At 38.0% G+C, this 18253-nt stretch overlaps 1 protein-coding gene across 2 annotated transcripts in view; it reads right to left on the bottom strand.

Moving 5' to 3' along the window:
• Positions 1 to 18253, bottom strand: part of CDH13 (cadherin 13) — a 509204-nt gene that overhangs the window by 294755 nt on the left and 196196 nt on the right. For both annotated transcript variants that reach the window (XM_005234781.3, XM_027782937.2), the window contains exon 4: positions 8752 to 8868. In XM_005234781.3, the coding sequence (XP_005234838.1) occupies positions 8752 to 8868 (117 nt within the window). The remainder of the gene's footprint in view (positions 1 to 8751; positions 8869 to 18253) is intronic.

Below are 18253 nucleotides of genomic sequence, written 5' to 3' on the forward strand. Positions count from 1 at the left end.
CAACAGATGTTTTGGAAAGGAGAAGGGAAAATGTTTATTGAATTAAAACACAACTGCCATTATAGATATTAGCATCATACTCCTTCACCTACCCTATTGATCTGTTACTATACATCACTCCAAAATGTAAAAGAAAAAAAATTCAAAATAAGAATCAGCCATGTATGATAAAACCAAGAGCAAGACACAAAAAGGTTAAAATTAGTTAGTAATCAGTGAAGAGATCCAGTAGTTTGTCAGAAAGAAGAAAATTACTATTGTTGTTTGAGTGACAGCTATTTACTCCACCTTACAGCTGAGCCATATATAATACATATCATTTTTCCTTCTGGAAATACTCTGCCAGCCATCTTTTCTTAATACCACTTTAACAAGCCACAGCTAGCAATATGAAATTTGTCACCAGTCCAGTCCACAAAATGACTTTATTAAAGTCTTTCATTAATGGAAGTACCAAGGTTGACAGTATGACAGTACTTAGTTTGTAAATTGGCAGGGATAAGTTAGTTTTCTTTCAAAAATGTCATTCATTTGGGTATTGCTTTATATTACTCTATACACTGGCTAACAACTGACTTTGCATAATAGGAAACCAAAGGAATAATTTGGAATGAAACAGGAAAATGCTTGGAAGGAGACGGTAATATATAACAAACAGCTCACGTCCAAAGCAGTATGAATCAATTCACAGCTATAAAATAAATACCTTAATTGATTTAAAGGAAGCTCTGTGGTCATATTCTCTCCACTGATTTCTATATTCTGCAGATCTCATCTTCTTGATAGCGATATATTAAGAGAGCACACTGCTAAGTAATGCTGGATAAGTCTGTTGCATTTATCATCCTGCTTAAATAAAAGTGCTACTGTAAGTAGATTTGTAGCAAGAAATTTTAAAAATTAAAAGGTACCAAGCAAACAGAAACCCTGGATCCCAATATCTCATTTTATCCTAATCTCATGAGATTAGAGAATTAGGCCCTACATTTTGTTAAGGTTAAAATTTGACCCTACTAGGAATGCAGAGATCAAGGTTTTGCTCAAAAGAAAATAGCTTTTTCAAGCTGGACAGATTGAGCGTTTATTTCCAATAACTGAACTGAACCAAGACAGAGAAAATCAAGGGGAATAAAAAAAAATATAAATGTTTCCATTAGTCAACTGAGGATACAGAATCACGTTTGTAAAGACGAAAGTTAACAAAAAATCAGCGTCATCTCATGAAAACCACAGAGAACCAAGTTAGGGAATGGCAACTAAATAACTATTATTCTGCATCCCTAGAAGGGGCTTTCTGACTGCTGCTGATGGCACTCTGTTTTTAGTATGCTCAGTAAAACCAGCTACAGAGTCACACCTACATGTGTCTCTTAAAATATGAGCCTGGGGTTTTATTTGGGTCAAAGAAGATGGAGTAGGCCTAGAGTTTTGGGGAGATTCTTTGGGTTTGTTTTTGCAAAGTGGATTATAATTAACCATTTAAGAAAAAGCAAAAAATAAAAGAACCCAACAACAACACGAAGCAACTACTAAAAAACAAAACACACATTACGGAAGGGTGTCTAACATCAGGCATCATTAAATGAAATAGCTGTTGCAACTAAAAATATTCCAAACATTTTCCTTAAACTTGAGTCTAGAATTCAGTTAGTGTGCCAATGAAAAATGAGTTGCAACGGTTTTATTTCGTTTTAGTTCTTTTCATAGGTAATTTACCAGAAGGGACAGACTTCCCCCCCCACCTTCACCTGCAACACCGTTTAAGATATCGACTTCTGAGATCAAAGTCAACACAAACAACGTGACAGTTAAACTGCAGTATACTTTGCTGAACAGCTTCAGAGCTTAAAAATCTCTTCTGTTTGGTGCCCTCCTAAAGGTCATTAGCATGATTTATTATGAAGCAGGAAATTAAATACTGGGTATTTCACTATTGGGCAGAAAACTTAATTCCACTGTTGCCATAGAACTGCTTTATCTCCAACAAACTTGTAGCCATAGTAACTAGATTAGAAAGTATTCCTCAAATGTTTAAAAAATTTTTATTCTTATTAACGCCACCAAACACTTAAAAATAATAGTAAATTCTTATTATTTCCCGGTTTTCCAAGGAATCTGCTGCTCAAGTGTGATTCTTCTGAAAGATCTTAAGTAAACAGGAGTATTTTAACAAAGCTTTCTATTAAAATTCTGTTAGCTTAAAGGGAACAAATGTATTATGTTGGAATTGTTTGTGTGACTATCAATATTTTAAGAAAAAGGGAAATTTGAAGAACTTTCAGAAAAAAGAGATAAATTTGAAGTGCTGTCTTCACTTAATGGTTTGTTAGGACATCAAATACACATCCCTTAATGAAAATTAATATGCTGTACTTTAATAATTCATGTACTTGCATCAAAAGCCCTTTAATTTAATGGAGCGCTGTTCATTTCATTACATTCATTGCTGAGGTAAGTTGGTATTTTTCCATGAAGGTCAGAAGTGTGCCATGCTTTCATTCAATACATGAATTTGATAGATGTTAAACTCTGACATCTCCAACAGCCCATTCAGGTCCAACTCAGCAGGCTATTACACATTTTCAAGAACACTGGAAAGCCCTAAACCTCTAGGTGTCTGTTCTTTCAGATCAGAAACAGCTGTATTATGCAACTGTGATCATATATTTATCAAACTTTGTATTCCCCCCTCAGTACCTCTGTTGGAAATTAATTCCCCTTCTCTGGGGACTAGAAACTTTTCTTCTAATCTTATGCCAAAATTTGTATCCATTAGTTACTACGCCAGTGTATTCCTTCCACTGAAATCATTACACTCACTCTGGATTTACAGAAAACACTTACTGTGCTGGGCTGAACAAATTGAGCTCATATATATTTCTGCCCAACCTTACTGTACTAGTATCATAACTTAATTGTGCTCTCGTGCTCTAATCCCAATCTTTTTTCTGGCTGGATTAAAGTGACCTTTATTTATTAAGAATGTCTTTATTGTGCAAGTGCTATTCAACAATAACACTTTTTTTTTTTTTCTTTTTCTCCACATCTTTCTACCCCTCTGCTGCTTGCTTATATACCCTCATCATGGATGTGTCTTTTCCTGCATAGAATGATAGGCATACTTTAGCAGAGTGCTCGCCTTATATGCCATCAGACTTTGATGCAAGAAAACAGAATTCTTTCTACCTGGGTAATTCCATCTGCTCTCTGAAGAAGGTCCTCACTGAATGCTTGTCAGGAGCCAATCATTCCCACATCTCCCAGGTGGCACCACTTTCTCAGTTCTCACTGAAATATTCTTACCTTCTGGACAAGTCAGAATTGCTGATGAACACCTCTCCCTTTCCAAGGGGACCCTCTGGAACAACCTCATCATTACATTTGATGTGATGATGATTTGAAAACCACCAAATGGATATTAAAAAGTAATTTTAAAAGATCCAATGGATTTTTCCTGTAGACCTCAGACCCACTTCTAGTTCCCCAGTAAGAAATACTTATGTTCCTTCTGCATCATTTTTAGCAACTGACATGAAGATTCAGACCTTTACCATCTGAGAAGTTGCCAAGGAGTCACACTGCCCTCTCGGTGTTGCCAAGGATTTTAGGTATAGCTCCTCTTGTTCTGCACATCATTCTCTTCTCTATTAGCACACACCGTTACCTCCAGACCTGGACATCCATCCTGGCTAAGCCTCTTTCCTCCTCCACTTTCCTTTAGACTTTCTCCCCCGACCCCCTCATTTTCTGCCTAAATTTCCAGTAGAACAAATGCACTTCTTAATTCAGCTTTTATTTCACTGTTGTCCTTTTTTTCCTCTGTTGTCTTTCACAAATCCTCCTCTAATCTACAATCTCTAGGTTCTCTTCACAGGTTGCTGGATCATGATCATCTGTCTTGACACTTCTATCGCCTTCTTTTCAAACTTTTGCCTGAAGTTTGGCATTTTTTCCAGCTGCATCTTTAGTACTTAACACTTGTCTTCTGTGAAGCATATAATTTATCATATATAAATAGCCTCAATCAGATAGCCACTCAAAAATAATAAGCTTCCAGCAGCTTTTCCATAGTTATCTTCCTCCCCTCTTCAGCTTTTTTATATTGCTGCATTAACAGACAAGCTGTGTTTTCTTTTTGCCTTAAATTCACAGCTCAGACGGAGGGAAAATCAACATCTCCTCATATATCTTAAAGATTTCTATCCTGTTTGCTAGCCTGCACCACTTTTATGCTTGAGCTTTGTTTGGAGTGAGCCCTGCCATCTAATTGTTATCTGACAGCTAACTGCCCATCCACCCAGATCAGAGGCAGGAAGCATATAAAAAGTATCTGACGCAAAATACTTGAACACCCCCTCCTTCCAAAAGGACAAAACAGCCAAGTGACAAAGAAAAAAAAGTATCTTAGTGGAAAAAAATGGTTTTGCTTTTTCTTATTCAGCAGTTTCCTACAAAGTCTCTTGTGTACCTCTCTCTGTCATCTGGCCTTCACTAAGGATAAGAAGTTCTGCGAATTTTTACCAGTCCATTCATGGCTTCCATATCTTATGTGGCAACAGTTAAAGTATTCATACATATGAAGAATAATTCCTTTAAATTATAGAATAGAATCATGGATTCATCATATGTTCAATAAAATCCACAGAAAATCCTCTCAGCCTATACTAAAGCACTCTTAATTTGCAGATGTCCTTCTCCATTAATGCCTGGAAAAAGCTGGCAATTGATCATCTCCACAATTACTTTTTCTGCTCTTTGAGCTCTTTGTTAGTGTAAGGATTAACCTTCAAAAAGTACCATCATGCAGTTCATCACCATAGTTAAAGTGTGTCTGGAGATTGTCATCAAATAAATGTGTAGAACCACCACTCAAGTTAGTCTTAGCAAACATCTCTGTAGCACAGTGGTGAATAACCTATCGCCATAATTACAAGAGAATCCTGCATCCCCACTGTTTTGTACTTCATTTGACTTGATGTGGACAAATAAACCGGAAAATTAACATATGGAAAGAGGCTAAAAATTGAATATCGTATCCCTGTGCTATATCAGCAAGACCTAAAGAAAACACATCAATAACAGTCAACAGTTGTAGCCTGGGCCATCTGGTCACAAAGGCCTATATTACCAAGACTGTATTAAAATATTTTACTCTATTTTCCCTCAGGAATGAAGGATAATATGCAAAAGCTTAAATTCTACTAAAAGGTGAGATTCCTCTACCTACAAGCACAGCGTGTTTATGATAGTTATTTAATGAAGACATACTCTAATGAAGGGTGTGCAAATGGCAAGGCAATAACCTAATTCCTAAGCAGGTATGCTGGAAAGCCAGCAACAGCGCAGAGAACAGCCTCTACACATGTATTTCTTTGTTAAGCTAAAACCTAATTTGAATTTTTGTAATTAAAACAAACCAATTTTTTTGCTTGTCCAGTGCAGTATCTCCTTCCTGGTTTATATGACCAAACCTTAATGGATAAAACCCACCCCTCTTTTTTTTTTCCTTTTTTTTTTTTTGTTTTTTGTTTATGCTATTGCTTGCTAATTGTGAAATAAAACATAATTTATTTTTCTCCCCCTGCTCTCCTGTTTTCTTGCACATCTGCCCTGCTCCCAACTAAGTGCTAATAACCAGTTTAACTGTTGGCAGCTGCTGCAATCACCTCCAAACAGCCTTGTGCATTTCCAGGCAACTTAGCATGGGCTGGAAAGCAAGAGGCAGTCAGGACAGCTGAATAAACTACACTGGTAATTTGCTAAAGCAGGTAAAAGAAAGCGGAGATAACACACCCAGGGTGCAACTGGAAACATAACTTTTATGCAGACAACCAAAACAAACCACATGATGGTATCAAATAGAACAAGTCATATCTGAAAAAAATCACTAACCTATGTATTTCATTCAGTTAGGAAAGCTTCAGTTTCCTGATGAGCAGAAAATATAACATTGTAGTAATAAAGATGAAAGCAAAACAAAAGCTGGAGTTATTTTTCACACAGGAAACTGTGTGGTTATTCCCTGCCCCCCCCATTACTGTATTGGAATTCCTTGTTTCTAAATGATTTTATTATGTTTATTGTTATGTCTGAATAAAATATAAACTGCCACACAATGCAATCTCACAGAGATTTGACCCAGAATGCCCATCGCAGAGCTCAGAAGGATACTGCTCACGGTGCTGGGCAGAGAGGGCAAGTCTTTGCAAGCCCCCACGGTATGAGACAAACTCTGCTGTTCCCATCACAGCAAACCTACATGAGACCTACATGACAAAAGTTTGCTCCAGAATCTGCTTTCCTTTCTTCTTCCTTCTCATTTTTAAAATTCTATTATAACTCTCAAATTTTCCGTTCTCTGTATGTTTTCTTTCTTCCCCAAAACACTGTAGAAACCACAGCTACTAAATACGTCTGCAATGTTCCTTCACAGTGATTCAACAGACCAGAGATGGCAAAGTTTAAGTTCAAGAGAAATTCATGCAGATCCTAAGCTGTAATTCATCAGTCCACTTAGTGCACTGTTGAGGATTCTAAAGTTAAGCCCCAAAATATTGTGGAAGAAGAAATAAATGTATTTTTCTCATGCCACACAGAAGTGGGAAACTAAATGAATTTTTGCAGTATCATGAAGCTACATACAGTTAACAATAAATATCTAAAGTTAAATGAGACAGATGATCAATTTTTTCTACAGCTTGTGCAGGACCTGAAACAAGTTCATGAATTGTGTGTCCCAGGCTCTCTAGATTAGTACAGACTATTCTATTTATGAAGACTACATGGCCTATTTTATGAAGATATGTGACATGTCAAAAAGACCTGAAAGAATTGCTTTTATTTTCAGCATGGACTCCTACTGATTTTTTTAGTTAGGGAACAACAGACTCTCTTTCCTACCATCAGTATATCTGAGGCCTCAAACCTTTTTATTTATGCTTTGATAAGCATTCAGTTGCAAATTACTGCAGTTGGCCTAGAATATTTCATTCCATTATTTTAAATATCTCTAAAATTTTCGCCTCACTTGACACATATACATTCTGTGTTACTACTTACAATAGACTATAGCCTAAGTACTCACGTCTAAATACCTAAATAAGAAATATACTGAAAAAATTATATTTAAAGACTTCTAAAACTGATGACAGCTCAAAGTGTTTCAAGGTGCCGTTCCTATAATTTAAACATTAGTTAGGCATAGGTATCTCAGGTCCTTTGAAAAACAGACTGCCAGATGCTTTTACACTTCTCTGTACATCATCTAACGCGCTTGTGATCCCTGACTAGCATTACAGGAATTAAAACAAATCAAGATGACAAGATGCTAGGAAAACACTTAAGTACAAATAGGACTCAATTCATCTCCTCTTGCTTAAGGAGCCTCAGTTACCAGGACTAGCATCCTGAACTCCCAATGAAAATACTTAGTGAAGGCACTTCTAAAGCGCAACTCAGACTACCTCAGATCCAAAAATTCAGTGTTCATGAGCAGTAGGGGTGGAAGGGGGCAGGGAGAAATAAATCAATAACGAAAACAAGGAACTCTGCAGATCTATGTATAAGTAGCATTTTAAATTCTCTCACTGTGTTAAAATTGCACAATAGAAGTCTTAAAAATTAACTATTTATCATTAACATACATATCTACTTTAGTTATTGATCATTAATTCTCACTGAAATGTGAAGGGAAAAGTTGAGAAATGGCTTTAGAAAGTTTATTTCACATTAAAAAATACTTCAGAAAGATAGAAAAACAGAAATTTATGAAATCAATATAAATTACTGATGGGGAAAGGGCAGAAAATGAAATCTTCAGAGGTTATTCTTTCTTTTTACTGCTAGGAGAACAATCCTAATTATTAAAGTAACTGATAAGATGCCAGCTGGCTAAATTACACATCAATTGTAGATCAAAATTCTGCCCTTGAGCTGTGCATTTAGCCCCAGCAATCACATTGGTGGGAATCAGACTCCACAGCTTATATGCCGCTGTGTCATTAACACACCTACTAAAGTCAGAGTGATGCATACAAGTCCCTATTCCAAAGCTGTCAACATGCAAAATAGATTCATGTAATTACAATCTCTAATGCCTAAATTGCCATTTGAACAATTCTTGGTATTTCGGTTTTAATGATTTTGTATGTACAAGCTGTATTATCTGAAGTTCTGGAAAAGGAGCTCTTAGAACTCTTGCTTATTGCAGACATGAGAAAAAAAAAAAACCCTCTCCATTTCTTTGCCAGACCTTTGCAAAAAGCAAAGAATAAAACTGTAAATGTCTACAAATATTTTTTTTTTCTTTGGACACCAGAAATTACCAAAGGAATGAACAAAAGATATTTCTACATGTAATACCTTATGAATTCCTTCTAGGTCTTAAGAACAGAAGATAATCCACAAAAGCAGTAGGATATTCTTTGTAACATTCCTGCCCTAGATTTCTGCCCCAGTTTAACGCACAGATACAGAAGTAAGCAGCTCTACTGAAGAGAGTAGCTGCATGAGAACATACATCTCTGATTAATATTTTTTACTAGAATGTATGCTATTCAAGTCTGGCATGAATAGAAAGCCATTTTTATCCGTCTACACAATACAGATGGAAAAACAATCTTCTCTGTTCAGTTTTACATTTCTTAATTATTTCTATGATATTAATACTAACATGATAAACATTACAAAATTTAAGGATAAATAGATCAATTACTTAAGATCAAAATTTGATCTGGTCCTTTGTTGACTTACCTTGCCAACAGATCTGGGAAACGGTGGTCTTTGATTTTCGGGAATTAATATTGGAGTTGCCAAAATAGCCCTTTTTTGTCTTGGGATTCCAAGGTTGCCTTCAATCTTAAAGATTTCCTGAAAAAGTCCAATTACAAAGCCTTTAAAAATAATATTCCGTTGTTATTTTCATTCCCTGCGTCTTTAGACAAAATTAACATGAGCTACGAGATTGTAAGTTTTGTATTACATGTTTTCCAGCAATTAGTGAGCGCATATAAAACAATTTATTTAAATCTGTCAGGTTACTGCACTTACTACAGATACAGCAGACAGGATGTATTCATTTTGTATTCCTGTAGACCAGTTTTAAACCTAAAGTATTGCCTACCTTCCTAACCTGACTGCTTAAATCATAAGTCTTAAGCAAGGTCTGGCTTACCTCAAATACTTGCATGAGACCTGTAAAAAGCCACAATTTAAATGTCTTACATAATTTTCACATCTCAAGTCACATCTAAACTTAGTTGTTTCTCAGTCCAGGCTTTTAATCAAACAGAACTTAGAGGTGAATTTGCTGGGACTGTCCCTACCTAATGAACTCTCAATAAAAACCAAAAGTTTGTAACAAAATTAAAAAAAAAGACACCAAAACCCAGGTGTAACTTAGAATATCAGCTAGTAGGGGCTTTTTTGTGTTGGGTGTTTTCTGGCAGGTTTGTTTTGAGGGTTTTTTTTAGTTAGAGAAATCTTCATGCCACTGTATCAGAAAGAACAAAAGTAGAAGTGATTTATACATAATCTTCCTTTTCCTTCTGTGTTTTCTGGAGTATTTAGTTCTAGCTGAGCTTCAGTCTAGCCAGCATTTTATAAGCTACAGCAAACTCTTCACTGTGGCCTCTGATCCCTGAAAAACTCTGTCTATCACACCTTTGCCTTCTGATCTCTGATCCTCAGTGCTCTCTCTGCATGAGCTGCAGTTTCCCAGAGACCATCCCCCTCTTCCTTTTGCTTCCTCCTACAGTCTCTGCAACTCTCTTCTCCAAGCACAGTTACCACCAAGGTCAACATCAGCCTTTCCCCAACTCCTAGAGCCCTCCCCTTGATGCAGGCCTCTTTTTTGAGAAATGTATTGGGGCTCGCTGAGCCCTAGAGCAGCCCTCACAGTGCTGTGCTTGAGCTGGTAGCTAGTAAAGTGGTGATAACACCCCAGTGTCTTGATCAGTGCTCCCACAGCACCGAGGCTGCCTCTCCAACCCTCCCCCTCGTCCCGCCCAGTTGGCTGGGGGTGGGGGGGTAAGATCTTGGGAGGGGACATAGCCAGGACAGCTGACCCAAATTGATCAGTGGGATATTCCATACCATATGACATCTGCTCAGATGTGAAAGCTAAGAGAAAGGAGGAGGAAGGTGGGTAATTCATTATGTACAATGTTTGTCTTCTGGAGCAACCACTACACGTACCGAAGTCCTGCTTCCTGGGAAGTGGCTGAACATCACCTGCTGATGGGAAGTAGAGAATAACATCTTTTGTATTCCTTTGCTTCACTGCATGCACCTTTTGCTATTGCTTCATTAAACTCTCTTTCGCTTGACCCACAAGGTGGGGTTTTTTCCATCCTATTTTCTCCCACCCTATTCTGCTGAGGGGGGGAGTGATAGAGCAGCTTGGTGGGCACCTAGCATCCAGCCGAGGTCAACCCACCACAAGAAGAAAAAAAAACCACTAACAAAAAAAGAAACCGCAAACAAAAACAACCACAAAAAAAACCCCACAAACATACAATCAAAACCAAAGAAACAAAACCCAAAACAACACAGAAATTTGTAACGTGTTGGGAATTGTGAAAGTGAAAAACATTTACATCACAACTATTCATTCAGGTTGTTGTGAGAGTTTTAGAAAAGAAATCATAGGTTGAATTAAATGTCTAATTCCAATAAGGTTGTTATATCCTACAGATAACGTTTTGCTCTCTTAATGCAGAAACTCCAAAAAACTAAATTTCTCAATCAGTTCTGCAATTCATGTTGTTGTTTGAATAGCTGCAACTTTATTACATAAGGAGAGCTCCATCCCAAGGTTATATTTTTATAAAACTGAGAAACCAAATTAGTTTTCTTGGTGCATATCAGTCTGCATATCAACCAGCCAAGAACACAGGCTGCTCCTACTGCCATCCATATAGGTTCCTCCTATCTAATGAGTCTATCATCACCAAAACATTGCTATACTCTACTAGTTTTAGCATCGCTTTTCAAATTTGGCAACAAACAGTTGCAAGGATAACTCAAGTCTTCAACAGTTAGCTTGAATCATGCTAAAGTCAAAGAGCAGTGGGACCCATGCAGAGAATCCCTTCTCACAATTTGGCAATTTTTGTAACTTTTTGAGGCTCACCCTGATATGCAGTTCCCATCTCTCCCAAAGGCTTTGCAACTTCTGTCTAATCTTTCGGTCTGCAGGCCACTTGGGTCCCTATTTTGTCTTTCAATTCCTCTCCCAAAAGAATTTCCCTTAATAAAAATTCATGAGAAAGTTCAAGATAAAAACATTTGAAGTGTCAAATAAAAAGGAAAGAGCTGAATTCTATCCAAAGGCAAATGCACAGAGCAGTAAGCTTTCAAAATCACTTACACTATAAACACAGCAGACAGTTTGGCTGGCATGTGTCTGTGACATTTCTAAGCAGAGTGAAAATGACTACTAGTATTTCTAAAAGGAAGTAGCAGTTCTTTAGCTTCGCAGCAGCAATGCTCAGCTGATCACAATTCTCACTCATGCTAACTCCTACCTTCATGGTTGCCCTTCAGTTCATGAAAATGTAAGGAAAAACTCCCAGATGCATGCCCTTTGGAAATAACCACGACGTTTATGCAGATTTACATCTCTTTGTACAACAGAATCATAAAATAGTTTGGATTGGAAGGGACCTTAAAGACGATCTAGTCCAAACCCACTGCTATGAGCAGGAACTACTTCAACTAGACCAGGTTGTTCAGAGCCCCATCCAGTCTGATCTTGAGTTTTCATGTTTCTTTCTATGCTATTTAGTCTGAGGACTAAAAGGAATTTTCAGGTTGTTCATTATATAGATCTGCTAGATCTTTGATAGTCATAGACCCATAAACAATTAATTCATCACTTTCTCATTACAGGTTATCCCTTACACTTTCCCAGAAGGTCCGCAAATGGGTGAAAAAGTCAAATTATATTAAATGAGTCAACATTTCAGTCATTAACACAAAGAATCATACAATCATAGAAACCTTTAGGTTGGAAAAGATCTTTGAGATCATCAAGCCCAACCATTAACCCAGGACTTCGGAGTCCATCACTAAACCATGTCCCTAAGCACCACAGCTACGTGTTTTTTCCAATACCTCCAGGGAGGGTGATTCCACCACCTCCCTGGGAAACCTGTTCAATGCTGGAATACCCTTTTGGTGAAGAAATTTTTCCTAATATCCAATCTAAACCTTTCCTGGCACAAATCTGAGACCATTCCCTCTTGTCCTGTTGTTAGTTATCTGGGAGAAGAAACCAACACCCACCTGCCTACAGCCTCCTGTCAGGCAGCTGTAGGGAGCAATAATGTCCCCCCTCAGCCTCCTTTTCTCCAGGCCAAACACCCCCAGTTCCCCCAGCTGCTCCCCACAGGATTTGTGCTCCAGCCCCTTCCCCAGCCCCGCTGCCCATCTCTGAACACCCTCCAGCCCCTCTACGTCCCTCCTGGAGTGAGGGGCCCAAACCTGAACCCAGCGTTCGAGGTGCGGCCTCACCAGTGCCGAGCACAGGGGGACAGGCACTGCCCCGGTCCCGCTGGCCACCCTGTTGCAGACACAAGCCAGATGCTGCTGGCCGCCTCGGCCAGCTGGGCACACTGGGGGCTCATGCTCAGCCCACAGGCCCAACCTGCCCAGGCCCCTCTGCAGAGCCCCCTGCCCTTGGGGACACCAGCACTCCCCCCAGCTTGGAGTCATCTGCAGACTGACTGAGGAGGTACTCAATCCCCTCATCCAGATTGTAGTTTTCTGATTTAATTTATTATTATTATTATTTCTTCACAATGACAGCTGAGAAATTCTACCAGGTTCTTTATTTTTACTATTTAACTGCAATATCACATCTGTGATTGCTATCCTTTAGTGCTGTTTTCATTGACAGTGGATTATCTGATTAGTATTCAATTATCATTTCACTGCCCTCCATTTCACAGTCAGGTTTTACACCCTATTTTTGACTTCATTCAATTCCCTTTCTAGACATTGAATAGTTCAACACCCAATATGCTGATTCACTGGCAATAAAGCTTGATTCCCTATTCACATTAAGCAACAACAAACACAGCCTCCTCATTTTTCCAGCATTTAGGTTACTCTTTTATTGAAAGATGCCACTTTGCCCAAACTAAGATGCTCTATGCAAGTTGCTGTTTCCCTAGATCCCTTGAGAACTCTCCACTCTGTTTCAGTTTTCTTTCTTTTTAACCAGGGATTCTTGGGAGCATTGCAGTACTTGAATATTTGAATGAATGGCCTAGTCACTATCCAGTAGCAGGCACCATTACTCTTGGCAAAGAAAATTTCATTAGAACTTGTCACGGGAATAAGGTGGCTGGATACTGGTATCGATTTGTCCCAATAAGGGTTGGAAACATCACTGGATTAGCAATCTGTAATCCACCATGGTGACCAGAAAAGTGGTTGCAATTCTTGCTATTTAGTTGTTTTTATATACTAAGCTTGATGGTATAAAATGAGGTCAGTCCCAAATACAAAAAGATAAACAAAATTAATTGGATGATTGTTGCAAGCAAGATTCCCCAGAAATAGCAAATGGGATGTGATATTTGGTGGTATATTGGTATTCCTACAAAATAACATGACTATGTAAGACTGAAAAACTAAAACTTAATGCAGATCAGCTTAAGAAGTAATAGTTTTTGTATAATTCTTAGCTGAAAGCTCACTATTGTGCTGTAATACTTGGTTGCTTTATGAATTTCATTTATATCATCATAATATTATTATCAACAGTATTAACAATGATCTTTAAAACATGTGCCAAAACAGAAAAATATTTTCTCATGTTGTTAATAACATGAAAATTTAAGAAATGTACTAGAATTGTACTTGTAAGTTAAAGAACAACTGTTTAAACAAATAACTCAATGAATCAAGTTAAGAATTGTAAAGGTCAATGGCATACACAAAAACATCTGCTCAGTAGTCGTCTGTCCTCAATACCTGTAAATGTCACACTGTATGCTTTAGAAGAACAAATCCAGCTAAAATCTAGCATGCTAAGGGGAATTGGGTATTTCAGAGAAGATAAACTTCCAGGCTTGTGAAGCATGATCAGATATAACATCTGGGTAATGGAAATTGCTAGTGGAACTTGATTTAATTACTCTGGGTGTTTCTACTATTATAATTGTTACATAAATAGAGAGGCAGATCCTTACACTGCCTAACCAATATGCTCATTACCTTCATAGATACTTGGTAATCTCAGACTACAGCTTTGCTACTGTGCCATTCATCCAGGTGTGCTACATGTATTTTCATAGGATGGAAGTTCCTTTTATCTTTAGAGCAGTTAAGAATACACTAGGAAAAAAATTATTCTTGTTCAAATCATTTGGTCATGTGTAAATTCTAACCATGTTAATGCTAGTTTATTCTAAAGTATTTTTGTACTGCATACATGACAAAATGTTAACTAACATGGAGACAAATCTGAACTTTTGCCTTGTGAAATGGTACATTCCATTATTGCCCTGAACCTCTGCATTACCTGTCATGATGGAAAAGTCCCCTTTCTATTCAAGTATAAGTTCCATTTATATTCACACCTGCCTTATTATGTGTCAGGGAAAAGTTTTTCTAAGGTGATAATGGACTAAATGCCATTAACATTCCTTTTGTACACATTAACCATGGGAGTTACCTTTTGTGAGAATAATACAGAAATGACAACCATTTCTTTTTTTAAATTAACATTTCAGACTTTTCTTGTCATCGTTTAGTGAGTGTCATTTTCAATTTGAACCATGTGTGAATCACCCCCTCTTTCAGGAAATCTCATATTGGTTCCACACTGCTCATTAAATATAATGAGGTATCCCTTATACACAAACAAGGAAATATGCTGTGCCTGACTGCATCTGTCAAACAGCATTGCAAATATGGGCTTAAGGAAAAAAAGACAATGGCTGACCTTATGCCTCTGTCTTCACCAGGATACACTAACAGCATTACTTATCACTATGAAAAATGCTCTTCTCCCCATCTCTACTGTGCTTACACTGGTTGCAAAGCAAACAAAACCAGACTGCTTTTACAGAATGCCAGAAAAAAAAAAAAATCAGAATTGTTAAAGATATCCCAAAACCTTCAGCACCTTAAGTAAATGTAGCATAAATAAGGAAAGCACTTCCTGATGCAGTTGCCAAGGCATATAAGCCTTAAGAAAAGCGTAGTGCAATAAAAATTTATCTTGAAAACAGGTTTTTTGGCTTTGTTTTCCTTTTTTTTTTCTTTTAATGAAAGCATCTCCCATTGGGTTAGATACCACACTGCTATTGAAAATAGTACTAGACACATTAGCAGAGTTCTGAAGCAATTAAAAACTTTCACAAATCTGATCCTTTTGAGACTTAACCAAAGCCACATGGAAAATTCATTGCACAGCACGGACACAAAGACTCAACTTCTTACTCTTAATATTCCTACTGAGTCCACTGAGTGGTCTCCTTTCTTCCCTTGTACTGGAGGAACTCAAAATATGAGAGCTTCCATTTAACCCCCAGCAAGCTTCACACATGTTGAAAACACCCTGATTTCCAGAGCGAGAAGAAGAAAGAACACAGAGAACACATATCTCAATTCTAGGGCATGATAAATGAAGACGAACTTTTTTGGTGGAGCAGTAACCCATATAAAGCTGCAAACTCCAGATGTGGAATAACATGAGCAGCCATGAACAAGCTGTTCCATGTTTCACCTCTGGGATACAAGGACAATTTCTAACAAAGAAGATTTACTTATGTAAAATAAACCCTTTTCATAGCATAAGTTCTACCTTGGAAAAACAGCTTTCTATGTCTTGCTGCAGGGCAGCCAACTATAAGTATAGAGAAGAAAACACATTTTATACCCATGTTCTGGATTGCTCAAGTGCTATGGAATTCATTGCATTGTAACACTGCTGCACAAAGGCAATTTCATGATACCCTAAAGCAAAAAATACTCTATGTTAAAGTCATGTATATTGTTCAATAGATCTAGTGGCTGCAGTCCTAGTTCCATGTCTGAATGGATGCATAAATCACACTTCTTCCTAGACCCTACAAGGCTCCAAGCTGTGATTACAATTAAAACCTTCTCAGTCCTTCTCCCGAACCAAAGCTCTGTTGCCACATATTCTTTGTTATCCCTTAATTTCTTCACCATCTCCGTTCCCTCAACAAAACAACTCCTCATCTCACAGAACTGTAGAATGGTTTTGGGTTGGAAGGGACCTTAAAGCCCCCCCGGTTCCACCCCCTGCCAGGGGCAGGGACACCTGCCATAGCCCAGGTTGCCCCCAGCCCCGTCCAGCCTGGCCTGGGACACTGCCAGGGATGGGGCACCCACAGCTGCTCCAAGCAGCCTGGGCCAGCGCCTTGCCAGCCTCATATCTAGCCTAAAACTATCTTCTTTCAGTTTAAAACAAATGATCTGTGTCCTATCATTACATGCCCTTGTAAATTCTAATTCCAAACGTTGATTATTTACCTTGCTATTCTTTTCTAAACTCTGCATGATCCTTCTGTCCTTCCTCTGTACCTCCCACATTCCCAGATAACACTTTCTCTTTCTCCAGGTGTCACTGCAATTCTGCAAGTTTTGCTTTTCTTTGGAAAACATTAATTCCTTAACTTCATATCTGAATTTGTTTGTCTTGATCACTGATGATAGAACTCTATCCAAACTGAAGTCATCTCAAATTCGCATTTTTGATTCCAGAAATAGCCATTTTTTTTTCAATCTTCCTATGTTTTTTTTTGAGCAAGACCTGTCTTTGCATTACCACTCCAAAGATTCCCTACTTTGCCTATCTTTATCAGCTAACCAGTTCCGTTCAACAAAAGCACAGCCAGCATCAAAATTTATGAAATCCTGGTAGATTTGGGAACACTTCTGATACAGGTCCTTCAACTCATTCAAGACAAGAAAAATAATAGCAATTCCTCATAATGCCATTTTTTAACCTCTGACATTCTCAATGGAAGCTGACATGACATGTAGGAAGTCCTGCAGCAAATATATTTGTAGATGTTATACATCAGTCTAAAGCTGGTGAAATCCCACCATAACACATCCAGGACCCTGTTTTCCCCTCCCCTATAATTTTCCCAAAACACAACTCCCCAAGCCAATTCAAGGAATGCACAAATTCTGTCAAATCACAACAGTGGCATTTTTAAATCAGTGTACATGATTCGGGTACAAATTCAAGAAGCAGCACAGCAAAGAGTAGCCCCGTGTTAAGCTACCAGCAGACCCACAGGTTCTAAAGCCTTACAGTCATTGTTTCTCACTTTAAATAGGAGCAGATCTTTATCAAAAATGAGAATTAATTCACGTCATGTTAGACAGATACACGCATTAAACATAATCTCTTCCTTCTCTCACAGTATATAACTAATCCTGACTGCCCAAAAACCATCTTATTTTCCCATGCCATAAAATTCTTGGGGTGGGGGGGGATATATGAGGTGTTTTACCTGAAATTTCACAAAACTAAGAAAATAAATGACAATGCAGACATTGACTGTGTGTCCTACAACCCTACCCTATACATTTTGGCAACTTGAACTGTGCATGTGCAGTCAGTTTGGCACACACAGATGAATCACGGTATTTGCACAGCACAGATTACATTTAGGAGACACGGTCATGGGTATTGCAGAAAAATTGCCAGTTACCTCATGCTGAAAAATAAGACCTCTTTTTATTAAGAGTCTGAGAAGTCTGTTTCTTGTTGCAGTAATCAAAGACAGTTTAACTGGGAGGGAGTTTCAATGCTTTTCTGTTAGCACTGGTACACCCTTGCATGTAACATCATTGCAGTCACGTGCCTGCACTACTTACCTTCCTCCTTTCCATTACATCAAGACTGCATTGGCTCCTAGCAAAAATAACGTTGCATAAGACTGCAAAGCAGGAATATATTATCTTTAGACCACAGATCCACACAACAAAAAAATCTGGATATATTCTATTAGACTTGACTATGCATACATGGTGCCCTACAGAGCTGGCATTCTTGTGCTTTTCTATATAGGAGCTGCCAAACTGGCAAACAAAGTGGTAGTCTGTGATGAAGAGAGAATGCCCACTTAGATCTAGGTTATGGCAAAACTCCTCATTCACCAAGCTAGATTTGAAATTTGGTTGAAAGATCTGAAATGTTAGTGCATTAATTCACTTCACCACTTGGTCCAGCTACTCAGAACAAATTAATTAATAGACA

Source organism: Falco peregrinus, chromosome 14, assembly GCF_023634155.1.
Source record: "Falco peregrinus isolate bFalPer1 chromosome 14, bFalPer1.pri, whole genome shotgun sequence".
Lineage (NCBI taxonomy): Eukaryota > Metazoa > Chordata > Aves > Falconiformes > Falconidae > Falco > Falco peregrinus.